This window comes from Pteronotus mesoamericanus, unplaced genomic scaffold (genome assembly GCF_021234165.1).
Source record: "Pteronotus mesoamericanus isolate MK-2021 breed Mesoamerican mustached bat unplaced genomic scaffold, CSHL_Meso_final scaffold_128, whole genome shotgun sequence".
NCBI classification, from domain to species: Eukaryota; Metazoa; Chordata; class Mammalia; order Chiroptera; family Mormoopidae; genus Pteronotus; species Pteronotus mesoamericanus.
In genome coordinates, this window is record NW_026555305.1 from 2,003,390 (window position 1) to 2,031,235 (window position 27,846).

Genomic DNA, 27,846 nt, shown 5'->3' on the forward strand with positions numbered 1-27,846 from the left:
AGTAGGGCAACCTCAGAACATCGCCTCTTAAATTACTAATGAATGACAAAGACCAAACCGTTAACATATAATGGGGAGACCTGGCTGTCACCAACCTGGTGAGTCACCGACATGAGCGTCCCCACTGTCAGGAGAGGTGGTTTAGTGACCAGCCCTAGTTCTTTCCTCTTCCACAGCCCTGGCTCCCTTGGTGGCCGCATCCGCACTCATGGCTTTAAATGTCACTTTCGTAGCATCACCTCCCAATCTGTGTCTCCAGCCCAGGCATTGCTGCTAAAGGTCCCCAGATGCATTTGTCGAATCGCCAACCAGACACGTCACTGCTGTTTCTGACACACATCCCACCGTGACCTTCTCTTCAGTGGACACTTGCAATGCCCACCCCTCCCCCGCAAAGGCTCCTGACAGCGTCTCCCCATCTCTCCTGAGAGAACCCCCGTCTTTCTGCTGCCACAGTACCATGTGGGGTGCCCTCCTTGACTCCTTCCCACACCCCAGGTTTAATCATTAGGAAACGCTGTGAAATGCATCTTCCGCACGCGTTCAGCACCCAGTCCGTTCCCGCTGTTCCCACCGCCCACAGCCCGGCAGCGCCCCCAGCGGCTGCAGCCGGGAACGCAGGGAGGTTTCTGACACCTTCCCCTCCCGCCTCGCGGGTCCCTTGTCTCCTGATTCTGGGCTCAGCCCAGCAGCCAGGCTGGCCCTGCGGCCCGAGGGCTCTCTCCTGGGGAGGACCCCTCAGGGGAAGCCGCTAAGGACATCGGCGCCTTGGCCAGGACCTTCCGGGACTCGGCACCCGCAGACTGAGGACAGGGTCTGCGGGGGGTTGAGGACAGTGGGCGCCGGAGCAGCTCCTGCTGTAGGCAGGTGTCCCCACCCTCAGAGGGGTCGGCGCTCTGAGCCCCACAGGGACACCCCGAGGGCTGCAGGAGGGGCCTCAACGCTCGGGGGGCTCCTGGGCCACATAGAAGCACCTGGTTACAATCAAGGGACAAACCCAGCCACAGACAGAGGCTCCAAAAGGTGACATTCGGATGTGCGGGAAGAAACCTGAATTGTGCTCGCAGCCCCGGCGGTCCCAGGGGACGTCACTGGGGAGCCGTGAGGCCCCCTTGTTCCATGACACACACTGTGTCCCACCAGGGTTTCTCCACACCTCATTTTATTTTAATAACTTGAAGTTACTTGGAATAGAACAGCCTAACAAATGGGGTGAAAGTGTAGATCGAAGAACACCTACTGGAAGGAAGACACGTTGCTGCTTTTAATCCAAAATACTTCTGATTTATTCACATATATATACACACATAAATACAAACACACACACATGTAATTTTAAAATAATGCAGACAGGTTCTGATGCTGGTGCAGAAAGTGCAGTTACAGGTTCCTGAAGTTCCAAAGCGGGGTTTGCAGTGAGTATTTCAGCACCAAGTCCTGTGGAAAGCACCTGGGTCACGCTGCAAAGAACGTTGTCATGAACAATTCACGTCAGTCTCAGAAGAGTCACAGTCCCCCACAGCCACCGCAGGCTCAGCACGTCCCACTCTGAGGATCCCCAAACCCAGCGGTGCCCCTCGGTCCCAGTGCCCCCGCGTCCTGCCCTCAGGGTCTCACCGTCAGCAGCTGTGAGAGGCACCTCAGACGGCTGGGCACTGTCACCGCCTGGGGAAGGACACAGTAGCAGAGTCACGGGGTGGGGAGCCCCCTCCTAGACTCCAGCCCACACGCTCCCCAGGGTCCCAGACGTCCCCTCCCGACACCCAGACTGACAGGCAGCCTGAGCGCGGCTCTCCCCGCCTCTGCCTGTGGGAGGCAAACGCTCTGTGAGGGGTCGGGGCGGGGGGGCTGGGTCCCGTGACCCTAAAGGAGCCCCATAGTCCTGAATCGCAGGAAGTTTCCAGAACTGTGACTGAACATCAGGGTAAGATCAGGAAATACGAGGAAAGCACATGTGCAGGGACTGGACAAGTCTACCACGCATCTGGACGTCTGTCCTCCGCAGGGACCTTCCCCTCTGACCTCTGGGAATCCCAGCTGGGAATCCGTCCCCATCGCTAGAGTCATCTGCTGAGAAATTTGTTCTTCACTTTCCCACGGGCCTCACTAAAGAGTCAGTGTTGGCTCTTTAATGTGGCGACCCTAAAGGAGCCCCATTCTCCTGAAGCACATGGAAGGTTCTAGAACTGTGACTGAACAGCCAGGTTAAGTTCAGGAAATATAGGGAAAGTACATGTGCAAGGACTGGACCAACCGCCCGACAGGATGTCTGTCCGCAGCGGGGACTTTCCCTTCTGACCTGTGACAGCTGAGAATCCGTCCCCATCACTAGAATCTTCAGGTTATGAATTTGTCCTTCATTTTCCACTAAAGAGTCAGTGTAGTAAACAGGCCCCCGATGGGCAGCACCCGTGTGGGTACGATGCCCACTCACGAGGCGGAGCACACGGCCACCTGGGCCTGACCCCCAGGGGGACAGGGACCTCGGCCCCCCCCCTGCCCACCTGAGCGCTTCCTCCTCCACGTCACAGCCACAGCGACCGCAGCAACAAGGAGACCCAGGGCAGCAGCAGCGATGCCCACGATGGGGACGGTGGTCCCAGGAGGGGTGTCTGCGAGGGGAAGGCGAGAGGCCACCCTCAGGCCCGAGTCCTGACCCCGCGCAGGGACGCCCTGAGGAGAGGCTCTGTGCCCACGCCCCCCCTCACCCCATCGCAGGGTCAGGGGCTCGGGCAGCCCCGCGTGCCCCACGCGGCACGTGTAGCTCTGCTCCTGTCCGGGGGGCACGGCCACGGCCGCCCACGTCTGGAAGGTCCCGTCCCCCGCAGGCCGGGTGTCCACAGTCTCCGTGTCCTGGGGCAGGTCCTCCCCGTCACGCTGCCAGGTCAGGGTGATGTCCGCGGGGTAGAAGCCCCGGGCCCAGCACCTCAGGGTGACCTCATGATCAGAGGTGGGGTGGCGGGTCACCTGTGTCTTTGGAGGGTCTGAGGGGAGGGGTGAGAGTATGGAATTTTGCGTAGTCAGTCAGGGGTCACTCCAGCAGTGGACCAGCCAGACACCAGCCTGGACAGAACCATCTGGGATAATCTCATTTCTTAGAAAATTCCAGAATCAGGGGGAGAACATAGAGGAGGAATCTCCAGGTCTCTGAGGGGAGGCACAGGCTCCGGTGGAGACCGAATGACTCAAAAAAGCCACAGTGAGGCCTCCAGAGACATCTCAGCCCGGGAACTAGGGAGTGTGTCCCGGGCACCAGGTGGCTGCAGGGTGTGAGGGAGCCGCTGTGGGTTGTTTCAGGGAGAGGCTGGGTCCCTGAATTTCCTTCAGAGAAAGCTGGGCCGCGGGAGAGTCACAGAAGAAGGAAACCTGGGGGCCCTTCCGTCTCCCGAACAGGAGGCGGATTCCGACACTGACCGCCTCCCTCCTCTCCCTGTAGGAGCCGCCCCAGCCCGCAGACCCCTCCCCGGGGAGGCCCGCGCCCCGGCACCTGCTCGGAGCAGCGTCTCCCTCCCCTTCTCCAGGAGCAGGCGGAGCCGCTGCACACACGTGTCCTCCAGGAAGACCCTCCTGACGTCCGCAACAGGGACCTGCACCAACTCCTGCCACGTGACTTGCGCCGCCGTGTCGGCCGCGGTCCAGGAGCGCAGGTCCTCGTTCAGGGCGATGTAGTCGGTGCCGTCGTAGGCGAACTGACTGAACCCGCGGAGGAAGCGCCCGTCCGACCCCACGACGCAGCCGGTCATTTCCTGGAAGGTGTGAGACCCTGACCCCGCCCCGGCGTCGTTCCTCGTTACTGCGCCCCAGTGGGTTCTCCCCTGCGGCGACCTTTGCGCTCCGGACCCGCGGTGACCAGAGGGAACAGGAACTGCGACCGGGCTTAGGCTTCATGCACGAGTGTCACGCTCAGTGCACAGGACTTAGGTCCTCGCTAGCGCCGCCCTTGTTGGGGGCCGGGCGGGTCCAGCAGCCTCTCCGGGGACCTCGTCCCGCCCGTGGGGGGGGGGGGGTCCTTCCCGGACCCGGCGCGCGCAGCTCACCGTCCTCGCCCTGGCTGTAGTGGGCGCGCAGGCTGTTCAGGGTCGCTCTGCTCATTTGCTCCTGTCGCTTGATGTCCCGCAGGAAGTCGTCCCAGGCCTGCGGATGGTCCCGTCCCACCGGGTCCTGCTCCATCACCAGCTTCTCGTACCCCGCCCCCGGCAGAGTCATATTCAGGTTGCGGACGTCGCTGTCGTACCGCGCGACCTCCGTGCCGTCCACGTAGCCGACCGCGATGTACCGGTACGTCCAGCGGCCCGGCCCGGACACGGCGGCGGTGAGATACCGGAGGGTGTGGGGGCCTGGGGAGGGGAGGACGCGCGTCCTGGGTCCGCGGTGGGGGCGGCGGGGGCCGGGGCCCGGGGGAGGGAAAGCAGGGCGGGGCCGAGGCTAGAATTGGGGAGTGGGGTCTGGGCGGGGGGCGCAGGGGACCCGCCGTCCCGGGGTCCGGCACCCTTCCCCCGTCCCCTGGCGCCTGTCCCGCGGGCGCCGTTCCCTCCCGACCGCGCACTCACCGGCCCAGGCCGCGGTCAGGGCCAGGGCCCCCGAGAGCAGCAGGAGCAGGGCTCGGGGGCCCATGACCCAGACCCTGAGCGCCCGCGAAGAATACGTCCTGGGGCCGCGGAGGAGTTTACCCCGAGAGCGCGGCGACGCTGATTGGCTGCTCCGGAGTCTGACACCCCACGGGAGGGAGAACGGCGGCGGCGTCCCGGGTTCACTGACCTTGGGACGCGGGACTCTGCCCCGAGTCTCGTACCTGCGCGGATGCTCGTGTCCCGCGGACTCACTTGGGTCCCCGCCCGTGGTCTGCTTTTTGCAGCGACTCTGAAAACATTTTGATTTGAGAACATCTACACGGTCTCACAGAACAGGGAAGACTCCCCGATTTTGTGTGTGTGGGTTACAGGTATCAATATGTTCCACACAGGGAATACAAACAGAAAACGCATCAATTCATTTAGAACAATATTAATAACCTATGGCATGTTAACAGAAATAACGTTTTTATGAAAAACATGTATTGCCCTCGTTTTCACACAGAAATTCCTCCTTTAGGAATCTACCCTAAGAAGACAATCACACATGTTCTCAAACACGCATATGCAAGGGTGCTTCTTGTATGGTGGTTTTATAAAAGCAAAAGGGTGGATGGATCTACATGCTCCAATCAATAGGAGATAGTAACTATTTTGGGGGGAACTCAAGGGTTGAGGAAATTTTCCTGTTAGGGAATAGTTCGTGAGCTCAGTAGTGAATGCGAGTAAAAACTGTAGTTGCAGGAGCTGAGGGTAGGGCCCTGCCTGACTCCAGGAGACGCAGCGCGTCCGCGTAGTGCCCGGGAGAACTGTGCCCCGAGGGCCCCGGAGGCCACCGGGAGGCAGCTGCAGGGAGAGTCAGCGCCACCCAGGACACACAGGGAGAACTGTGAGCGTTACAGTCAGCAGCTGAAAGAGCGAAACCGAAATGGCTTTTTATCTGATTAACCTTTTCCCGAAAGGCAACAGGTGCTTGGCTCTGTGCCCTGAGACACAAACTACAGGGTAACAGACAATTTCCTTGTGCGTTCGGGCAGGCAGGTGTAACAAAGCCCACAGGAGCAATTCCTGTTCTTGTTGTTTATGCAAATCACCAGGCCCCGTACACCTGGACTTAATGCAGCCTCTTTAGTAAAACAAACAAACAAACCCCCCCCCCCCAAAAACACTTTTCAAAATCAAATTTTAGGGAGGAAAATTGTGTTTCAATGGAAATCGTAATCTCAACGGTGGATCTTGGACTCCAGTGAAAGGTTCATTTTCGCCTACAACCTGAATTGGATCTGAATTTTTCTAGTTTTCTTTCAAACTAGTGTTTCATTGTTCATCCACCCTTCGACTCGGAATTACTGAGAACCGCGGATGCGGTGCCAGCCACGCGGAAGCCCCCGCGCACCTGCCGCCCCGCCCCCGCCCCGCCCCCGCCCTCACCCCCCCAGCCCCGGACGTTCCCACTGCGGACGAGGGGGTCGTCCGGACCCTCCCGGCTAGTTCACTGCACTACAGCCCGGCGTTTGGAGTCTTATCCACCGGCAGCCCCGCAGACAGAGTGGGCGGGACTTGCTGGGCGGGCCCCTCACCCTCTGTGCTCCTGCTGTTTCCCCGGGGCCTCGTCCGGCGCCCCCGTTTACCGGGGCGCTGCGGTCCGCGCGGGAGGCCTCTCTGTAGAAGCCCCTCCTGAGGTCAGCACCGCCTGAAATGAGACTCAGTGCTTGGCCGGGAGGGACCTGTCAACCTGTCAGGAGCCGAGGTGCGACAGGGTGGTAAGAAGCTGGGGAAATGCCTGGGCGAGAGGAAGGCGGAGACTGAGAGAAGAAAGTTAGAGAGGACCAAACAGCTTCAGCAGTGCCCAGGCAGCTGGTGACCCACAGGCGCTACGCCCCCTGCCAAGGACACCGAGGGCTAAGGGTTTACCCTCCTGCTCCCTGGCCGTGGACACAGGCCTCAGGGGAGAGAGGGGGCATTGTGCGGCCCAGGGAGCGACAGCAGCGGCCCAGGGGCCCAGCCGGGGAAGGAGCTGCGACTCCCCTTTCGGCTCCGCCTCCCTGAGTCTCAAGAGAAAAAGCACGTCCCCCCCCCCCCGCAGGAATTTCCCCCCTCCAAATTCCCTGTCTCCCCCCAACAAGCTTCCTTCTGAAAGCTCCAGGTAAGGGAGGTGTTAAGGTTTTAACCCACCGCCTTCTCACACTGCTGGCCTCTCCTAGTAACAAAACCACAATGATAAACAATCCCTGTGCCTTCTTCCCGGCTGAGCGGTGACACGCAGCACTAGCCCCGGACTCCCTTGCCCTCTGGCGTCAGTCCTGGCGACCCAGGCCGTGCAGAGCCTTCCTCGGGACAGCCGGTCTGCAGGGGTGGACCCCGCCACGGGCTGCGCCTGCCGGAGGGAAAGGACGTGGGTGGCTCACGGCCCGAAGGAGGGGCAGGGACCTGGCCGTTCCGGACCCTCCCAACGTCCCCCTCAAGCTGTCGCTAAGGTACAGCCTGCCTCTCTTCCCCCAGAGCCTGGCTCGGCCGCGCGAATGATGCGCAACTGAGCTGAGGTCACTGCCGGAGTTTATTCCCGCAGAACTGACTCACAGGACCGGCCGTGGAAGGGGCAGCCTGACTCCGCGCAGAAGGAGGAGGCTCTGCGGACAAAGGGAACGGAAAGGCTGGGTGGGCAGGGGGGACTCTGGAAGGACTCGTGGAGGCCAAGGCCTCGCCGCCGGGCGGCGCTGACCGCATGGACTCGGACGCTGGGATTGTCGCGGGAGGAGTGAGTGTGCGCGCCGACTGCAGGCGCGCGTTCCCGAGGTGCGGGCACGCGGCTCCGTGGGAAGGAGGGAGGATGGGAACCTCCAGTAAAAAGGAGAGTCAGCAGGCAGCAGGGATTTCCAGGTTGTTCGAGGCTGTTCAGGTGTCTTTCCCGGCGAGGGCGCACTGCGCGGGGCATCGTAAAGAGGGCGCTGAAGTGGCAGAGGAAACAGTCTGGCTGATCGGGCAGCGGCCGAAGCCGCTGGAGGAACGTCTACAATGCCTTTGGTGCCTCTTCTAGGCTTGTCACATTTCCACCTGAGGGTGTTTTCTTTTTCATTGTTTTCTGAGAGAAACATTGCTGTTAGAGACAAAGAGTGATTGATTTCCTTCTGTCGGCACCCAGACTGAAGATCATATGCACAATGTAGGTTTGTGCTCTGACCGGGAACCGAACCTACAACCTCCTGGTATTGATATGATGCTCGAAACAACTGCGCCACACCGGCCAAGTCTAAACCTTTCCTTTCTTCACTGCGGACTCCTGTTCGCATTTGATTGGGCTTTAGTGTGCACAGGTGAATGAACCCCTTTAGTTCAGCAATACTTCGTCATTGATAACTTTTAACATTTTCATAATTGTTACAGTGAATATACAGTCATCATATAAACTGCATGTCATCTATGTGCACATGATTAACTTAAACAGCGTTGTTTACGTACCACAGAGAGGCGAGTGGGGAAGGAGTCAGGAGCTCAGCGCAGGGCCAGCGGGCCAGGCTCCGGGCCTGGGCTCCGGACCGGGAGGTGCCCCCTCTGTCCTCACTCAGGGCGCTGCACTCTGTGGGGGGCCAGGCCGGGCTTCCCTTCTCTAGGGGTGTGGTCATTAGTATCTCATCACCTCTTTGTTGCTTTTAAAAAGTTGGGTTTTTGTATCATACATGGCATTTTTTAGCTATTTTCAGTGGGAGGATTTGTCCACACAATCTAGGCAAGCTTTTCATGATGGAATTTCTTAGGCAGATGGTTGGTCTTAGACACAGAATCAGAATCTGAATCTGAAGTCGTGATGTTAGCATCGTCTGTCAGAAGTTTTATAAGTGTAGGGATTTAAATGTAACCTGTTCTTTTAAAATGTTTTTCAGGCACATACAAGAAAATTCAAAAGGCACTGAAGAATGTACAAAATTGTCCCTGGCGGGTGTAGTTCAGTGGATTGAGTGCTGGCCGGTGACCTAAAAGGCCGCGGGTTTGATTCCCACCCGGGACACATAGCTGGGTTGTGGGCCAGGTCCCTTTTGGGGGAGGCTCATGAGAGGCGACCACACATTCATGTTTCTCTCCCTCCTTTTCTCCCTCCTGTATGAAAATAAATAAATAAAATCTTTAACAAATTTTTAAAAAGAATACACAACATTAAATAAGTCATGTGTTCCCTACTCCGTCAGTCCCCTAACTCATCTACCAGGAAACCGTAACAGTGACTCACTTCTGATTACTGTTCCCAAGAAAATATGTTTATGCATTAATGTCACCGTTATGATGTAAAGAGAGGTCAGGCCACAGACTGGGAGAAAATACTTGCAAATCACTTTTTAAAAAATATACAGAGGAACCCTCAACTCAACAATAAGAAAACAAATAACTCAATAAAAATTGAATTGATCAAAATTCTAAACATACACCTCACCAAAGAACTGATGCCAGCTCTGGCCACATTGCTTAGTGGGGTGGGTCGGCGGGAGCGTTGTGTCTCTCGCCAAAACGTTGTGGGTTTGGTCTCTGGAGGTGCCTACAGGAGGCAACTTTTCCATATCTCTCCCGGTTTTCTCTCATCAATAAACATGGCCTTGGGTGAGGATTAAAAAAAAAAAAGGTTGGCTTGTTCAGTTGCAGCAGCCTCATAAATCTCTTGTTCACAAGGTCTCTGGATGGTGTCATTATCTCCCGTGTTGATTTAATCCCGTGTTGTCTGTACAATAACACGCCCTGCGGGCTCGTAGCCCAGAAGCCCAGGCTGCGCCCTGTGGCCCAGGCGAGCAGCAGGCGGGACCCCCCAGGCGTGAGCGCCTCTGTGCTGTTCGCACAGCGACAGAACCCACACACACACGTTTCCCAGGGGGTCACTGTCGTCAGGCGGCGCATGAGTGACTGTAACTGTATCAAATGAACATGCTGGACACCTTCAACTTCCACCAGGTTGTGTGTAAGTTTTAAATTTTAATTTAAAAGCAGAGTTCATTGTGGGTTTTATGTGCATCATTGACATTCAGTGAAGTATTAGTAAACAGTGTAATTAAGAATATTATAAACACTGATGTCCACATCTTAGATCGTCAAGATCCACTTCCAACAGCCCATGACCCCAGGACCCCCGGGGTCCCCAAGCCTCCGCAGTGAGGGGCAGGGAGCAGGGGAACGCGCGGCCAACGGGGGGAGGGCTGCGTCCTCCACAGAGGGGCCCTCTCGCACAGTGACATGAAAAGCAAAACTGGAGTTTAGCACATAGAACGTGCCACAGGGGACCGCCAGCATCAGGACGGAGTGGGCGGCCCTGGTCTCTGCCGGGCAGGGTGGCGCCTGCGGGGTGTGAGGTGCCGCAGCCCCTGGAGGTGTCTGTGCAGGGGACGCGTCGTGGGGACACTGGACCAGGCAGTGTGGACAATGAACGTGACATTGGAGATGGACCACAAAATTTGAAAACATATTAAAACTAGGGTGTGAACAGAAACCCATGTCAGAATTTCAGTAATAAACTAAAAACCCAAGTGACAAATCTATACATAGCAGCTTTATCTTTTTTTTTTCAATAGGACTTTGATCCATCCAATCAACAAATTCACAGAGGGTCAACTGCGTTAAAACAAATCTGCACATGTAAGTAGGAGCAACTCACGGGAACTACTCGATTTTTTCCTGAAACACGACAGCACATTGCAGAAATATGAGGAAAAAATATACAAAAAATTGGCTAACACAATTTCTCATTTCTCCAACTTTTAATTTTTATCGAGGAAATAAAATTGTCACCTACAAAGGAATAATATTAATCTAGACCAATACTGGATTATGCGCCAGGGTAAGTCAAGTGTTGGGAACCGTCCTGCCTGGTTTCAGGGTCTGTAGCTTTGCCGACAGGCGAGAGGGCCCCAAGACTGGACCTGAGCAAAGAGGCCTTGGGAAAATAGGCCGCTGAGGAGACGAAACCTGTCCCCTGGCAGGGGAGCAGCCCCCGCCTCCCCCACATCACCCTGCTTGGCCCCGGGGGATGGTGGTTAGCCAACGATGGGTAAGACCCCTCGATGGCAGGGGCAACCTCAGACAGGCACAGTCGCATAGGGACCATCAGGGAAGGACTTGGGGGACGCAGAGAAGGGGCAAAAGACCTTCACCTCTTGGCTTTATCATGGCCGGAGTCCTCAATGTATCTGAGAGAAGTCTCCTTATCTCTTGGCTGCTCTGCTCCCCCTGCTGGCTGAGGCTTGAAAGAAGGCTAAAGGCAGGTATAGCCCTAAAATGAATAGGGGGGTTCCAGGGGACAATTAGGCCTGGAAAAGGAATGCATTAAATCCTATGAAACCTACTTGGCTAAGAATGCCCTCCAGTTAATGAGTACTGATGCATGGGGCTGAGCAGAGCATGTGATCAATTTCCCAGGTTTCAGGGCTGACTGGCACCGCCCCGTCTACCAGACCCGGGCCTGAGGCAAATCTCTGTGTTCCCTCAATCACAGCCTTTTGACATTGACCGATGAACTTTGCATCCAGGCTGTATACCCCTGCGTGCATATGGTTCTCAATAAAAGCCATTTCAAGACAAAGGCTCGGGGCATTCTCCACTAGAGGGAATCGCCAGCCCCTTTTCCTGGCAGACCGAGTAGTGTCTGGAACGACTTATTTTATTTTTCCTTCACCTGCAGCGACCCGGGGGGAGCCTGCGTGGGACACGGTCCCTCCTCCGTTAAGTATTACCCACATTCACACGGAGGTAAAATTCATAGAAAATCTTCCATATTCCAAAAAAAGAGAAGGCGATTCCATTCAGCAGGAGCACTGGTCCACGGAGAAACATACTTCTTCTATGATTTCATGTCTCTTTATCCAGCTCATAATATTATGGATTGACTTGAAAACCTTCCAATGAAGCATGGGCTTCAAATTGAGCTTCTAAGGTCATCGCAGATTTTATGTAGTAAGTGATCCTGAAGATATAATTCCTGAAGAGGGCCATTACCACCTACTGGTTACTAGCAATGGTTTACAGGAAACTCCTACTGCTAGTGCTCATTTAATTCAGTTTACAGATGGATCTTCTAGTTGAAAATTGAACAGGGACATGAGCGAGCGGGATACGCGGTCACTTCCATGGCAGGCATAATCGAAAGCTGTCATCAACTGGGAATAAGGTCTGCCCGGCGAGCCGCAATAAAGGCCTCTGACGCAGGCTTGTCACTGGGCCTAGGCCAGGTGGCTCCAAAGGTCACATGTGCATGTGCAGGAAGAGACCCTTAATTGTGCATGGAGCAAATTCCTTCCCACCCGGGCTTGGCACCAGCTCTCATTGTAAGTTTATGAACTGAAAGCGACTTAAAACAGCTTAACAAATGGATGGAAGGTGTAGATACAATAACACTTACTGGAAACTATACACCTCACACTTCTGCGGTAGACGTAGATATATATAAAATTTCAGTATCATGTGGACATGTTCTGATGCTGGGATGTTGGGGGCAGAAACAGCAATCAAGGGTTCTTTTTAAAAACAATATGTTTTCTTGATTCTGCCAGTGCAGTTGTCCCATTCTTATCTCCCCTTTATTCCCCTCCAGCCTGCGCCCCCCGCCCCCCCGGCATTCCTTCCCCTCAGTTTGTGTCCACGGGTCGTACGTGTAAGTTCTTTGGCTTCTCCATTTCCTACACGATTCTTAACCTCCCCCTGACTGTTTCGTCCCTACTATTTATGCTGCTTATTCCCTGTGCCTTTTCCTCCCTTCCCCCCCTCCCTCCCCTCTTGTCTCCATCTCTATGATTCCATTCCTATTCTAGTTGTTTGCTTAGTTTCTGTTATTAGGTTCAGTTGTTGATAGTTGTGAATTCGTTATCATTTTACTGTTCATAGTTTCTGATCTTCATCTTTTTTTTTTTAAATAAGTCCCTTTAACATTTCATATAATAAGGGCTTGGTAATGATGAACTCCTTTAACTTCATCTTATCTGGGAAGCGCTTTATCTGCCCTTCCATTCTAAATGATAGCTTTGCTGGGGAGAGTAATCTTGGATGTAGCTCCTTGTCTTTCATGAGTCCGAATACTTCTTTCCAGCCCCTTCTTGCCTGCAAGGTTTCTTCTGAGAAATCAGTTGATAGTCTTACGGGATCTCCTTTGTAGGTCATTATTTTCTTTCTCTTGCTGCTTTGAAGATTCTCTCCTTATCTTTAGTCTTGGGTAACGTAATTTTGATGTGCCTTGGTGTGTGTTTCCTTACGCCCAACTTCTTTGGGACTCTTTGAGCTTCCTGGATCTCCTGGAAGTCTATTCCCTTTGCCACAGTGGGGAAGTTCTATTTCATTTTTTTTTTTTGAACACGTTTTCAATTTCTTGCTCTGCCTCTTCTCCTTCCGGCACCCTTATAATTCAGATGTTTGAAAGTTTAAAGTTATCCCATAGGTTCCTAAGGCTCTCCTAATTTTTTTCAAATCTGGTTTCTTAATTCTGTCCTGGTTGAATGCTTCTCTCTTCGTTCTGCTTCCAATCCTTGATTTGAGTTCCGGTTTCCTTCCCTTTACTGTTGGTTCCCTGTAAATTTTTCATTTCACTTGGCGTAGCCTTCACTTTTAACTCCATTTAGTGACTCTGCTCAATCAATCTGGTGAGCGTCCTGATTACCAGTGTTCTGAACTGTGCATCTGACAGGTTGCCTATCTGTTCGTGGCTTAGTTCTATTTTTGGAGCTTTGATCTGTCCTTTCATTGGGGCCCTATTTCTTTGCCTCAGACCGCCTGTTATGTCTGAAGCGGCAGAGCCTTAGGTGTTCACCAGGGCGGGGAAACCCAGGTCGCTATGTTGTGACGCTGCATGTGGAGGAGGGGTCTGAGAGGGAACAATGCCGCTTCCATGGCCTCCGGCCGGCTTCCGGCCCCTTCTCCCACTCCCCGCAAGCCAGCTGGGCCCTTCTGGGGCTGGTTCCCAGGTGGGTGGTTTTGCTTACATCCTAGGACCCCGTGTGTCTCTCCAGCAAACTCTCCTGTGAGGCTGGGAGTTTCTCCTGCTGCCGCATTCCCCGCTGGTGTTTCCCTCCAGAGCTTTTGAGGTTTTCTTTTGCTGCACTGGAGCCCTGGATGCGTGGCTTGTCTCGCTGCCCAGCTGTGCCTCCCAGTGTGTCTGCGCTCAAATGTGGCTCCGCCCAGTCCGCCCGCTGCTGCATCACACGCCCATTCCTCCAGCGCCAACGTGCCTTGCATCGTCCTGGTCCCGTCGGCCTGTTTCAGCCCCTCCTACCTGTCTGCGTGAACGTTTCTTTTTCACCTCCTTGATTGTTGGATTTCCATACAGTTTGATTTTCCATTTTTTATTGTCCTTCTTTTGGCTGTGCAAGGAGGAAAGTGTATCCACCTACCCAATCAAGGATTCTTAAAGTCCCAAGGAAAACTGCACTGACTATTGTAGTACAAAGTCCCATAGAAAGCAGCTGTCACGCTGGGAAAGGGAGTTGTCATGAACAAATTCAGGTCAGACTCAGAAGTGTCACATTCCCCACAGCCACCGCAGGCTCAGACCGTCCCACTCTGCGGATCCCCAAAACCCAGCTGACCCCTCGGGCCCAGTGCCCCCACTTCCTGCCCTCAGGGTCTCACCCTCAGCAGCTGTGAGACACACATCAGAGCCTTGGGCACTGTCGCCGCCTGGGGAAGGACACAGCAGAGGAGTCACGGGGTGGGGAGTCCCCTCCTAGACTCCAGCCCACACGCTCCCCAGGGTCCCAGACGTCCCCTCCCAACACCCAGACAAACAGGCAGCCTGAGCGCGGCTCTCCCCGCCTCTGCCTGTGGGAAGCAAAGGCTCTGTGAGGAGTCAGGGGGGAGGCTGGGTCCCATCACCGTAAAGGAGGCCCACACTCCTGAAGCCCAGGGAAGGTTCCAGAACTGTGACTAAACATTCAAGGTAGGATCAGGAAATACGAGAAAGTATGTGAAGAGGGACTAGACCAAAGGCCATCTGTGCTCAGCAGTGACCTTCCCCTCTGACCTGTGACAGCTGGGAATCTGTCCCCTTAGCTAGAGTTCTCAGGTGACAAATTTGTCCTTCACTTTCCCACGGGCCTCACTGAAGGGTCAGTGTTGGCAAACAGGCCCCCGATGGGCAGCACCCGTGTGGGTACGATGGCCACTCACGAGGCGGAGCACACGGCCACCTGGGCCTGACCCCCAGGGGGACAGGGACCTCGGCCCCACCCCTGCCCACCTGAGCGCGTCCTCCTCCACGTCACAGCCACAGCGACCGCAGCAACAAGGAGACCCAGGGCAGCAGCAGTGATGCACTCGATGGGGACGGTGGTCCCAGGAGGGGGGTCTACGAGGGCAGGCGAGAGGCCACCCTCAGGCCCGAGTCCTGACCCCGCTCAGGGACGCCCTGAGGAGAGGCTCTGTGCCCACGCCCCCCGCTCACCCCATCGCAGGGTCAGGGGCTCGGGCAGCCCCGCGTGCCCCACGCGGCACGTGTAGCTCTGCTCCTGTCCAGGGGGCACGGCCACGGCCGCCCACGTCTGGAAGGTCCCGTCCCCCGCAGGCCTGGTGTCCACAGTCTCCGTGTCCTGCATCAGGTCCTCCCCGTCACGCTGCCAGGTCAGGGTGATGTCCGCGGGGTAGAAGCCCAGGGCCGAGCACCTCTCTCCTGGGGAGGGCCCCTCAGGGGAAGCCGCTAAAGGACATCGGCGCCTTGGCCAGGACCTCCCAGGGCTCGGCACCCGCAGACTGAGGACAGGGTCTGCGGGGGGTTGAGGACAGTGGGCGCCGGAGCAGCTCCTGCTGTAGGCAGGTGTCCCCACCCTCAGAGGGGTCGGCGCTCTGAGCCCCACAGGGACACCCCTGAGGGCTGCAGGCGGGGGGTCTGGAAGCTCGGGGGACTCCTGGGCCACCAAGCGGCACCTGGTTAGAATCAGGGGACAAACCCAGCCACAGCCTGAGGCTCCAAAAGGTCACATTCGGATGTGCGGGAAGAAACCCTGAACTGCACATGGAGGTCAGATGGTCTCAGGGAACATCGCTGGGGAGCCGTGGGGTCCCCTTGTCCGGTGGCACGTGCTCTGTCTCCCCCGGGTTGGACCCCCACCTCATTGTAGCTTCAGGAACTTAAAGTGACGTAGGACCGCTTAACAAGTGGGTGAAGGGTTAGATAGAACAAAACCCACCAGAACAATACCCCTTGGGGCTTTTAATCTAAATCAGTTCTGACATAGACACACACACAAGCGCGCGCGCACGTGTACGCATACATACAACTAATTTCAGAATAAGTCTTTCTGTAACAAAAAAATATATAAGTAAAAGCAAAGCCACCCCATCTCTCTCTTTGCTCATCACTGTCCCTCTTTAAGTCACAGCCTTACAGCGCGCCACCCCCCAGACCTGCAGGACGTGGCCAGGATCTGACCTCCCAACGACCCTGCTGCAGCCAGGGGGGCCTCCCGGCTGTTCCCAAGCCGCCCACACAGGCTCCTCCCCAGGCGTCCGCACGGGAGGGCCCTGCCTGGGAGGGACCTGCCGCAGACGTCCTCCTGGGCAATCGCTCGTGTCCTCTCCTCTTTCCTCCGTGGTCACCTTCCCGTGCCCCCCCAATTCTAACAGGCCCCTCCCCTCCCGACGCACCCCAGCGCGCCCTTCTGCCCATCACCTCCCGCCTTCTCACGGAAAGTGTCCTTATTGGCTGTGCTCGCAGGATACAATGTGTCCCTTTGCAACACAATGTGTGCTCTGTACTGCGGGCCGTTTGGCCTGTTCTTTGCCCTGCAATGCACAGGCTTATTGTATTTTATAGCACCTCACAGATATTGTTGTGCTTATTTTAATCCTCACCAGATAATTTTTTTTTTTTTTTTTTTTTTTTTTTTACTGATTTTAGAGAGAGAAAGAGAACATCAATGTAAAAGAAACGTCGACCGGCTGCCCTGTGTACAGGGCCTGGCCAGGGGTCGCACCCGCAGCTTCTGGGGTACACAGCGTCGCTCCGACCAACGGAGCTGCCTGGCCAGGGCTCTGTTTGTTTTAGTTGAAGGTAAGATTTTCCACTAGCAAAAATCTTACAGCTCACTAAAGGCTCAGAGGATTGCATTTTTATTAACAATAAGATATATTTTAATGAAAGTGTATACACTACTCTTTAGACATACTACTGAACACTTAGCAGACGCCAGCACAGCCTAAGCCTAAGTTTTATATGCACAGGGAGACAAAAAAATTTGTGCGACTCACTTTCTGACGACACTGGCTGTACGGCAGCGGTCTGGAACAGAGCCTGAAATATCTCCACGGTATGTCTGCATTCTAGATGTAAAAAGGGGGTGTCACTTACCCAGTGTTCAAAAAACACCCTGGTGGACGACTCATCACTGTAGGACCCCTCCTTATTGTAGGGATGGTGTCCTGCTTGATGGGGCCTCGCCCCCGGCTGTGCCGGGGCAGCGGCAGCACAGGGGGCCCTCACGCGGCCACCGATGCGCCCGCACCCCCACGGGGCTGCGCCCGAGACCCACAGCGCCCCCGCCCCGTGAGACCCGCGTCAGCGGCAGAGCCCGCAGCGGAGCCCGCACCGGAGCGGAGGCCGGGGAAACGGTGTCCGAGCAGAGCAGGGTTCCCGCAGGAAGGGACATATTTAACTTGAGATACTATGGCACCCCTGCTCCCGGCTAATTGCAGAATCTAGTTCCTATGAGCAGGTGGGAAGAAGACGGACCGAACCATCCAGCCTTAGCGAGGCAAGAGCTGTGTCAGACTCAGCGTTCATCCCTCGATGCCGGACGTTCCTGTTCGCAGGGGCCACCCTGGGCCTTGTGGGCACAATGACAGGGAAAGTGGCTCCTGCCGCTGCCCCATGGGGCACCCCCAGTGGTGAGTGAGACGAACACTCACACCAAAAACTACTCAGCCATAGAAAAGACAAAACACCGCCTTTGGCAACAACATGGACGGACCTGGAGAATATCATGCAGGGCAAAGTCGGTCGGGAAAAGCTAAGAGCCGCACGATTTCCCTCACACGTGGGACATAAAACTGAGACTCGTGGACGCGGACGGCATGGGGCGGCTCGGACGTGGAAGGCGGTGAGAGTTGGGGGTGGAAGGGGCCGGGCACACGGTGACCGAAGGCGGCTTGACTCTGGGTGGCGGACGCACAGAGCAGCACCCAGATCCTGTGTGCTAGGCATGCACGCCTGACACCTCTATGGTCCTATCAACCGAGGCCACCTCAATACATTTAATAAGACACACCCCAATAATTTTATTTTTAAAAAGCAAGAATAGGTACAGGATCTGCAAAAACAAAGAAACAGCAAACACTCACAAAACAGGGGCTGCGGGCCAGGTCGGCCTGAGCCCAGGCGGACGCGCAGCCGGAAGCGGGTCCTGCTGCCCGCGGCCGAGAGAGCCAACGCCAGAGGCAGCTGCCGAGGCAAAAGAAAGCGGTTCCTGTTCAGCTGCCCGCCGTCTGGAAGGCGCGGGACTCACATCTCAAAAACCCCTCGGTGGAGGCGGGGGTTTTTACAAGGAAGGAGAGGGAAATAGAACAAAGAGATCAGGGAAACAGGTTGGGCCCTGGCGGGCATGGCTCCGTGCATCGCCCAGTAGCCTGCACACCACAGGGTGGCTGGTTCGGTTCCGGGTCAGAGCACTTCCCTGGGCTGTGGGCCAGGTCCCAGGAAGGGGGCCCGCAGGAGGGCACCCGTAGATGCTTTTCTTACACATCAGTGTTTCTCCCTCTCCCTTTCCCTTTCCCCTCCCGGCTATCTGAAAGTAAGTACCTAAAGTCTTGTAAAAGGGAAAGGGAGGGGGTGGGAAAGTTCTCCGTCATTTATCTCCTCTCTTGAATTGTAGGAATCCGCTTCTTTCAACCCACTGACCTTTTAGGGCAAGAATTTGAGAAACGAATTCATGCCCAGATTGTGGTTTCTCACAGGGAATCAGGACACTTCCCCTCAGTGGAAGAGAAAGGCACAACCGTGACGGGGACGGGCTCACTGCCCTCGGCTGGGACAGGACAGGCCCCCGAGGACAGGATGCAGGACCCGTGGGGAGGGCGGTCTGGGGACCAGCTCCTCACTGACGCTGACAAGGACGCAGACACGCTCAGGTGCCGGGTGCAGAGAGAGCCGTCGGGGACCCTTAAAGGCCCGGGGGAGGCTGCAATACGTATTTCAGCACAAAGTGCCGAAGAAAGCAGCTCGGTCACGCTGGGAAAGAGAGCGACAATGAACAATTCAGGTCAGACTCAGAAGTGTCACAGTCCCCCACAGACACCGCACGCTCAGCACGTCCCACTCTGAGACTCCCCAAAACCCAGCGGTGCCCCTCGGGCCCAGTGCCCCCACGACCTGCCCTCAGGGTCTCACCGTCAGCAGCTGTGAGAGGGACCTCAGATGGCTGGGCACTGTCGCCTCCTGGGGAAGGACACAGCAGAGGAGTCACGGGGTGGGGAGCCCCCTCCTAGACTCCAACCCACACGCTCCCCAGGGTCCCAGACGTCCCCTCCCAACACCCAGACTGACAGGCAGCCTGAGGTTTCTTCTGCCTGCCTCTGCCTGTGGGAGGAAAATGCTCTGTGAGGAGTTGGGGGGAGGCTGGGTCCCATGACCCTAAAGGAGCCCCACACTCCTGATGACAGGGAAGGTTCCAGAACTGTGACTCAACACCCAGGGTGGGATCAGGAAACACAGGGACAGTACATGTGCGGGGTCCGGATCAACCGCCTCTCTGTACATCTGCCCTCAGCAGGGACCTTCCCCTCTGACCTGTGACAGCTGGGAATCCGTCCCCATCGCTAGAGTCATCAGGTGATGAGTTTGTCCCTCATTTTCCCACGGGCCTCACTGAAGGGTCAGTGTTGGCAAACAGGCCCCCGACGGGCAGCACCCGTGTGGGTACGATGCCCACTCACGAGGCGGAGCACACGGTCACCTGGGCCTGACCCCCAGGGGGACAGGGACCTCGGCCCCACCCCTGCCCACCTGAGCGCTTCCTCCTCCACGTCACAGCCACAGCGACGGCAGCAACAAGGAGACACAGGGCGGCAGCAGCGATGCTCACGATGGGGACGGTGGTCCGAGGAGGGGGATCTACGAGGAAAAAGTGAGAGGCCACCCTCAGGCCCGAGTCCTGACCCCGCGCAGGGACGCCCTGAGGAGAGGCTCTGTGCCCACGCCCCCCCCTCACCCCATCGCAGGGTCAGGGGCTCGGGCAGCCCCGCGTGCCCCACGTGGCACGTGTAGCTCTGCTCCTGTCCGGGGGGCACGGCCACGGCCGCCCACTTCTGGAAGGTCCCGTCCCCCGCAGGCCTGGTGTCCACAGTCTCCGTGTCCTGGGTCAGGTCCTCCCCGTCACGCTGCCAGGTCAGGCTGATGTCCGCGGGGTAGAAGCCCCGGGTCCGGCACCTCAGGGTGACCTCACGGTCAGAGGTGGGGTGATGGGTTATGTGTGCTTTTGGAGGGTCTGAGGGGAGGGTGAGCACATTCAGGAACTTTGCATGGTCAGGGGACACTCCAGCAGCGCTCATGTGGCACCCTGAGAGTGGACAGGACAGAGGGGGTGGGGAAGGGAGTGTACCACCCAGACACCAGCCTGGACAGAGCCATCTGGGATAATCTATTTCCTGGAAAGTTCCAGAATCAGGGTGAGAACCTAGGAGAGGAGTGTCCAGGTCTCTAAGGGGAGACACAGACTCAGGCAGAGGCTAAAGACTCAGAAAAGCCGCAGTCAGGCCTCCAGAGACGGGCTCAGCCCAGGAACCAGGGAGCTCGTCCTGGGCACCAGGTGGCTGCAGGGTGTGAGGGAACCGCTTTGGGTTGTTCAGGAAGAGGTCGGGTTTCTTATTGTCCTTTAGAGACAGCTGGCCCAGAAGAAGGAAACCTGGGGGCCCTTCCCTCCCCCGAGAGAAGGCGGATTCTGACACTGACCACTTCCCTCCTCTCCCTGTAGGAGATGCCCCAGCCCGCAGACCCCTCCTCGGGGAAGCCCCATGCCCAGTACCCGCTCGGAGCAGTGTCTCCTTCCCCTTCTCCAAGTATTTGTGGAGCCGGCGCACACACGTGTCCTCCAGGTAGGCCCTCCTGACGTCCACATCAGGGACCCGCACCAAGTCGCCCCAGGTGACCTGGGCTGCACTGTCGGCCGCGGTCCAGGAGCGCAAGTCCTCGTTCAGGGCGACGTAGTCGGTGCCGTCGTAGGCGAACTTATTGAACCCGCGGAGGAAGCGCCCATCCGGTCCAACGATGCAGCCCCTCATTTCCTGGAAGGTGTGAGACCCTGACCCCACCCCTGGGTAAGCCCCGCTCAGCTGACCCCGCCCCGGCTCCCACCTGCCCAGGCCCGACCCGCGGTCATTTAACCTAAACTGAAAATCTAACCGGATCAAAATACCCACGGGCTCCTCCCGGGTTTCCCAGCCTCGGGGTGACGCTCGACCCCGGCCCGTCTGTGAGGATGCGGATCGCGCGCGCGGCTCACCGTCCTCGCTCTGGTTGTAGTAGCCGCGCAGGTTGTCCAGGTTCCCTGTGTACATCTGTGAGCGTTGCACGCAAACTCCTGTCCAATGATTCCAATAGCCTGGCATCTCCTGCTCCACCCACGGCTGCTTCATCCACGGCACCCGCGGCTCCAACCTCGCGTTCGGGGCGTCGCTGTCGAACCCCTCGACCTCAGTGTCGTCCACGTAGACGACGCTGATGTACCGGGACTTTCCTCGGCCCGGTCCGGAAATGGTGGTGCCGATGTATCTCAGGGTGTGGGGACCTGGGGCGGAGAGGACGCGCATCCTGGGTCTGCGGTCGGGCCGGTAGGGGCAGGGGCCCGGGGACAGAAAAGGGGGCGGTGGTGGTGGGAGTGGGGGTGCAGGGAGAGGGACGGGGCAGAGGCTGGAGGCGGGGTCTGGGGTCGGGGCCGGGGCTGTTGGAGACGCGCCTTCCCCGCGTCCAGCGCCCCCGCCGGGCCCCCGCCCCCCGCGCTCCTGCCCCGCTGACACCGCTCCCTCCCGACCGCGCACGCACCGGCCCAGGTCGCGGGCAGGGCCAGGGCCCCCGAGAGCAGCAGGAGCAGGGCTCGGAGTCCCATGATCCAGACCCCGAGCTTCCGGGGAGAACGCGTTCTGGGGCCGCGGAGGGGTTTATACCCAGCGCGCGGCGACGCTGATTGGCTGCTCCGGAGTCTGACACCCAACGGGAGGGAGAACTGCGGCGGCGACGGCGTCCCCGTTAGGAAGGCGGAAGGACTCACTCGGGGGAGGTGCGGGGAACCCCCGAGGCAGACGGCGGACCCGGTCGCCGGGAGCCCCCGCCCCAGATAACGCGCTGGGCTGAGAGCTTCCGGCCAGGCCTGGGGACCCGGGACTCTGCCCCGACTCGTCCGCTTGCGCGCCGAGCTCTGTCCCGCTGTCCCCCTGCGTCCCGGCCCCCGGGCTGCTTCGTTCGGCGGCTCCAACGCTTCGGTTGCAGAACATCTCTCTGTACAGTGTTACAAAGTAGGAGAACCTGGAACGTGATTTTGTAGGTGCATGTTGGATCTAGCACTATGTACCATACAGGGAATAGAGGAGTTTAACATTTTTACACATTTAGACTAATATTAACAACCTATGTTAACGGAAGTGTTTTTATTAAAAATACTTGTTTCTCAAATACACGAGGCGGTGAGAAGAGCGGATCTGCTTACAGTTTACATTTTGCAGGTCTCAGGTCTTGCCTGTATCATTAGGAGACCGCTGGGTTTTCATTTTTGCTTCTGCATTTAATCTTTTTGTTTTTTTTGCTGTGGGTTATGAAAACATATACAGCCTCACACAAATATGCAGGAGGAGACTTTTAAAAACCTTCTCATATAAGTGGAGATATTACTTTTTGATTGGACACTATAGCAAGAAAGTGGTAGTTCCTGAAAATCTCTTTGCAAAGGGGAACCCGAAACAATGCCATAGAGTATTTCCTATTCGGCTACGTTGCTTCAGTGGCTCCTGCACTGATGCAGGATCATTTTAAAGTAATGCCATAGAGATCATCCAATGTTGATGCATTAATTACTCATCATCAAAACATCACATTTGTTAAAGTCTCCGCAGCCCCCACTGCAAACGTCTGTCAGCCCTGGGAAGCTGTCTGGTTACTGGTGAGACCCAAGTTTGCCAAAATCCTGGTTTTCCCCTGAGAGCTTCCGTTCTATCCAGACAAGTGCTGTCAGTTGTCAACTGCCAGTTGACTTTTCCTGAGGAAGAAGCTCACGTCCATTTCTGAGAAAGTGTTCGCCAGGTCACCCACCCTCAGTCACCACAGGTCCGGTGTCACTCACTCTCTTAAGTGGACACGCTGCTCCATGAAACAGAGGCTGGCTCAGCCCACGCGGGCCATTTTCCTGGGCCATGCCACTGGGGAACGCAGCAGCAGTGTGTTGGTGCATTTTCCCGGTCATCATGGGCGATATTTTATTTTTTAATTTTCCGTTTTCATTAAAGCACAGTTAAGAAATTAATCCATTTGTATAAGGAATTCAAGACATCTCTTCTCTCTATAATATTTCTCATTTTTCAATTACAGTTTATGTACCATATCATATTAGTTTCAGGTGTCCAACTCTGTGATTAGACATTTCTATCACTTACAAAGTGACCACCCTGATAAATCTAGTGCCCATCTTACACCCTATGTAGTTACTACAATATGACTGACTATATTCCTTGTGATGTACTTTACATCCCAGTGACTCTTCTGTAACTACCACTTGTACTTCTTAATTCTGCACCTTGTTCACCCAGTCGCCCTAACCCCTCTCCCATCTGGCAACCGTCAGTCTGTTCCCTCTGTCTGGGAGTCTGTTTCTGTTCTGCTTGATGACTTTATTCTTTAGATTCCACGTATAAGTGCCATCAGCTGGCACGTGTCTCTCTCTGTCTGACTGACTTCACTCAGCGCAACACCGCCATCCATGCTGTTGCCAAGGGCAAGATTTCATTCTCTCTTTTGTGTGGCTCAGTCATATTTGGTTGTACATAGGCACCACTTCTTTATCTCGTCATCCACTGATGGACACTCAGGCTGCTCCCGTGTCTGGGCTTTTATAAATAATGTTGCAATGAACATATGGATCTGACTGTCTTGTCTTTTTTTGATTTAGCAGTAGGATGTTTCAGATAAACACCCACAAATGGAACTGCTGGGTCCTTCTTTGTCTCTTGTTACGTAGCCTTTGTTTTAAAGTCTGTTTTGTCGGGGATAAGTATTGTTACCCCAGCTTTTTCTGTTCCTCTGTTTCCATCTTCATGAAATGCCTTTCCTCGCCTCTCTGCGTCGGTCTGCGTGTGTCTTTCCATGTGACCTGAGTCTGAGTCTCCTGTAGGTGGCACGTGCAAGGGCCTTGTTTCCGAAGCATTTAGCAACCGCATGTCTTTTGATTGGAGCAATTAATTCATTTTCATTTAAAGTGATGTTTTATAGACATGCACTTATTGCCCTTTTATTACTTTTGTTTCTTCTTATTCTTTTTTAAATGAGTCACTTTTTATTTTATTTATTTATTTTTAGAGAGAGTGGAAGAAAGGGAGGAAGAGAGGGAGAGAAACACCCATGTGTGGTTGCCTCTCACATGCCCAAAACTGGGTCCTGGCCCACAACTTACAACCCATCCATGTACCCTGACCGGGAACGGAACCTGTGGCCCTTTGGTTCACAGGCCCTCACTCAATCCACTGAGCCACACCAGCCAGCGTTTTTTTTTCTTCTTCTTCAAGGACACCCTTTAACATTTCCTGTAATAGCGGTTTGGAGAGGATAGCTCTAGCTTTTTCTTGTATGGGCAGCTCTTTGTCTGAACTTTGATTCTCAATGATAGTGTTGGGGTGGAGTAACCTAGGTGTAGATCCTTGCTTTTCATTACTTTCCGATCTCCTTTGTCCTGAAAAATTTACCTTGAGAAATCAGCTGACAGTCTTATGGGAGCTCCGTTGTAGGGAACTAACTGGTGTTATCTAGGTGCTTTTAAAAGCTCTCTTTTTCTTTAATCTTTGGCATTTTAATTATGACATGCCTTGGGCGTCAGCCTTTTGGGATTCATTTGGTTTGGGACTCTGCACTCTGGACTTGTATGTCTACTTTCTTCACCAGGTTAGGAACATTTTCCACAATTACTTTTTTAAAACGGGCTTACAATTCCTTGCTCTCTCTTTTCAATTCCTGGTGTCCCCATGATGCAAACGTTGGTGCCCTTGAAGTTGTCCCAGAGGTTCCTTATGCTATCCTCGTTTTTTAGGATTTTCCCCCCTGCTGTTCTGATTGGGTGTCTTCCGCGTCTTCATCTTCGGAATCTCTGATTTCATCCTGTGTTCCATCTACGCCACTGTTGATTCCCTGTAATGTATCTTCATTTCAGTTATTGTATTCTTCATTTATGACTGTTTTCACTATGTTTTCCTTCTCCATTTTTATGTTTCCTATACCTTTGTTGATATTTACCCTAAGTTCTCCTTCATTCATTGAGCATCCTTACAGCCAGTGTTTTGAACTCTGCATCTATTAGATGACTTGTCGACATTTCGTTTAGTTCTTTTTCTGGAGTTTTGTTCTGTTCTTTCATTTTGGTGTGTCCTCATTTGGGCTGCCTTCTTGTGTTTGTTTCTATGCATTCAGTAGAGCTGCTATGTCTCCTGGTCTTGGTCGAGTGTCCCTGTGTCGTAGGTGTCCTGTAGCTCCCGCGGTACAGCCTCCCTGGTCACCCAATGTGGGCTCTGCTGTGCGCCCCCCTTGGGGGCTGTGTGCACCCTCTTGTAGTTGAGTCATGATTGCTGTTGGCAATGGGAAGGATTTACACCCAGGCTGATAAGCTGGGAGGACTGGCTGTAACCACGGTGGAGGCGCTGGCACCTGAGAGTCTGCACTTTGAGTGTGTTGCTGTGGCGGTGGTGGGCGGTGCTTTGTTGTGCTCAGACGCTGTCCCCCAGGTGTGTTGCCTGTGGGGCCTCTTGGGAGGTGCAGGCCAACTTCGGTCACCCAGCGAGCTGCACAAAGCCGCTCCTTGTGCCGGGCTTGCAGGTGCCCGGGAGAGGCCACGCGGCCAACCAAGGCCGGCTGAGCGAGTGCTGCGCCTGGGGCCACTTAGCAGTAGAAATGGGCTGTGCCTTGGCCAGATGAGGCTTGTCTGAGAAATGTCAGGGCAGTCCACAGCCTGAGCCAAGACAGGCTGTGTGTAGGCAAAGGTCACTGGAAAGGGCTTGCGTGGGCCTGCAGGTTGGGTGAAGCAGGGCTTCAGGGAGTCACCGGAGCGGGGTGAACAGAGGGGGCCAGGGAGGGGGAGACTCAGATACGGTGACACCTGGCAGCTCTGCTGGGAGAGGGCTCATTAAAGGGACAGTGGCCTCCACCAGCTCTTCTGTCTGAGAGAAAGCCGCCCCCACCGTCAGCTCTTGCCCTGGTGCCAGACAGTTCAGTTCTTCCCTGAAGGTCCCTCGTGTGTTTTGAGTTGTCGCCCCAGGGCTGGGGCTCAGAGGGAGGGAGTGTGAGTAGGATCACACGCTGGCCCTTTAAGAGGAATGTCTGGGACTCCAGAAACCCTTCGCCTCACCACCCTCAATCCCTGCTGGTTTTTACAACCAAAATTGTGGCCAGCTGTCTTCCTGGCACAGGGACCCTAGTCTGGGGGACCCGGTGTGAGACTGGGACCCCTCTCTCCTCTAGGTGTGTCCCCAAAGCTGAGATCTTCCTGACTTGTATCTGCCACACATGGGTAGGGGGCCAGTGCCTTCCGTGTCCCCACCCCTTCTGCCAGTCTCAATGGGGCTTCTCAACCCCTTTGTTGTGGGACACTGTGCAGGCAGATTTCAGGCGGCTCTGAACGCTGGTTGCCTGTAGTGCAGTTGTAATTTTGATGTGGTTATGGGGTGATACACTGTGTTGACCTACACAGCCATCTTGACTGGAAGCCAAGATAGTTTTTAGATGTGGATTTAAGGATGCTGATTTAGCAATGATAATAATGTTCAATCCTTCAGCCATGTCTTTCTACAGTGACACTGGTTAGTTTTCCCGTCTGTGACTGAGCGGTGGAGAGGAGCGCCTGCTACTGCCGTCGGGTGTCCCAGCCCCCGTTGCTGCTACGTTTATTCCATGCAATGTTGGCACAGTGAAAAGGCGAAGGATACTCTTGATCCTATGAAAGTAGTTTTGACCTCATAGATCCTATGAAAGGCTCTTAGAAATTTCAAGGGTCCCCCTGGCCACACTGTGAGAACGGCCGCTCTGGAGAAACCAGGGGAGCCTCCCCACCCCCACCCCCGGCCTTTGCGCCCCCCTCCCTCCCTAGGGTCCCTCTCCCCGAGGGGGCCCTGCCTCCCACACTCTGCTGAGAGGGTTGTCCTGGGTTCTTCTAGAAGAAAGCTCAGCCCCTGGAAGTGAGATTTCAGAGAGTGTCCTCGGTCTGGGAAGGCAGGTGGGGAACAGGGGTTTCCCGTTTGCAGCTGGGAACAGTCTGCGCCCAAAGCCACCAGACCCACAGGAACCTGGTTTGGTTTGTTACACAGCAGCTCAACATGTACCCATGTCCCAGACAGAAACCTGATGTCATCTGTCAGAAAAATGACATTGTTGTCTTCATTTTTAATGTGTCTAGTGCTCTGACTCAAGGCTGAGACAACACGAGACTCAGTTCTGTCCCACAGAACATTCTGGACCAAGGGATTGTTCTGTGTCTGCAGGTCCAACACTCAGCCACTGGCTGCAGGTGGCTGTTGAGCACTTGAAGTGCGACCTGTGTGGGAAGCAGTTGAACTTTTATTTACTTTTAACTTAAAAGTCATATGTATCTTGTAGCTACCATAGCGGACCGTGCCTGTCTAGGAACTATTTAGTTTGCAGTCCCTGCCCAAGACACTGTGTGACTCATAGATTGATGTCCGTTAAAATTATCTTTACATGGAAGTTAGGGGTCTTCATTTGGATGTGAGGGTCTTAGATCCATCCTGAAGGTAGAGCCTGCCCAAGAAAGATTACTCCTTATGTATTTAACATAAGCTGCACTGTACAGACATTAACCAAAACGTGATGTAACGCCCTAAGGTTGTAAATGATCAAAAACGCTCCTCAAGGGAGCTCGTCCTTGTGCATGTCACTTTGGGACCCGTGATGGTGTTTTTGTGAACCTGGTGAACATCAGCAGGCACATGAGTCTTTATTTAACTCAAGGGGAAAAATTTATCGAACACAGCACATACCGAACATGAGTGGGCCCCGCACATACTTATAAAGTTGTAAAGCAGAAGATGCAAATGTTCGAGTTCCTCCTTAGGATCCCCTATGTATTGCTCC

The 27,846-nt window shown here is 55.2% G+C and overlaps 2 protein-coding genes across 2 annotated transcripts; both read right to left on the minus strand.

The window, feature by feature from the left end:
- Nucleotides 1–1,711: 1,711 nt before the first annotated feature.
- LOC129082581 (class I histocompatibility antigen, Gogo-C*0202 alpha chain-like) lies at nucleotides 1,712–4,614 on the minus strand. The gene is made up of 6 exons (XM_054588293.1): nucleotides 4,551–4,614; nucleotides 4,038–4,337; nucleotides 3,488–3,763; nucleotides 2,709–2,984; nucleotides 2,505–2,612; nucleotides 1,712–1,806 (listed from the first exon to the last, which is right to left on the minus strand). The coding sequence occupies exons 1-6, from the start codon at nucleotides 4,612–4,614 to the stop codon at nucleotides 1,712–1,714; spliced, it is 1,119 nt and encodes a 372-aa protein (XP_054444268.1).
- A 14,386-nt stretch (nucleotides 4,615–19,000) lies between these two features.
- LOC129082582 (HLA class I histocompatibility antigen, alpha chain F-like) lies at nucleotides 19,001–21,619 on the minus strand. The gene is made up of 6 exons (XM_054588294.1): nucleotides 21,556–21,619; nucleotides 21,017–21,301; nucleotides 20,540–20,815; nucleotides 19,727–20,002; nucleotides 19,522–19,629; nucleotides 19,001–19,095 (listed from the first exon to the last, which is right to left on the minus strand). Exons 1-6 carry the CDS (start codon nucleotides 21,617–21,619, stop codon nucleotides 19,001–19,003), a joined length of 1,104 nt encoding a protein of 367 aa, XP_054444269.1.
- Between the last annotated feature and the right edge of the window lie 6,227 nt (nucleotides 21,620–27,846).

What these genes read in the sequence shown, in the direction of transcription:
- LOC129082581 (XM_054588293.1), bottom strand. Translation starts at nt 4,614, where the DNA reads ATGGGCCCCCGAGCCCTGCTCCTGCTGCTCTCGGGGGCCCTGGCCCTG. An exon ending in GGAGACGCTGCTCCGAGCAG is followed by an intron (nt 2,985 to 3,487) that starts GTGCCGGGGCGC and finishes CCCTCCCCTCAG; the next exon opens with ACCCTCCAAAGACACAGGTG. An exon ending in GTGGAGGAGGAAGCGCTCAG is followed by an intron (nt 1,807 to 2,504) that starts GTGGGCAGGGGG and finishes TGCCTCCCACAG; the next exon opens with GCAGAGGCGGGGAGAGCCGC.
- LOC129082582 (XM_054588294.1), bottom strand. Translation starts at nt 21,619, where the DNA reads ATGGGACTCCGAGCCCTGCTCCTGCTGCTCTCGGGGGCCCTGGCCCTG. An exon ending in CCTGCCCGCGACCTGGGCCG is followed by an intron (nt 21,302 to 21,555) that starts GTGCGTGCGCGG and finishes TCTCCGCCCCAG; the next exon opens with GTCCCCACACCCTGAGATAC. An exon ending in GGAGACACTGCTCCGAGCGG is followed by an intron (nt 20,003 to 20,539) that starts GTACTGGGCATG and finishes CCCTCCCCTCAG; the next exon opens with ACCCTCCAAAAGCACACATA.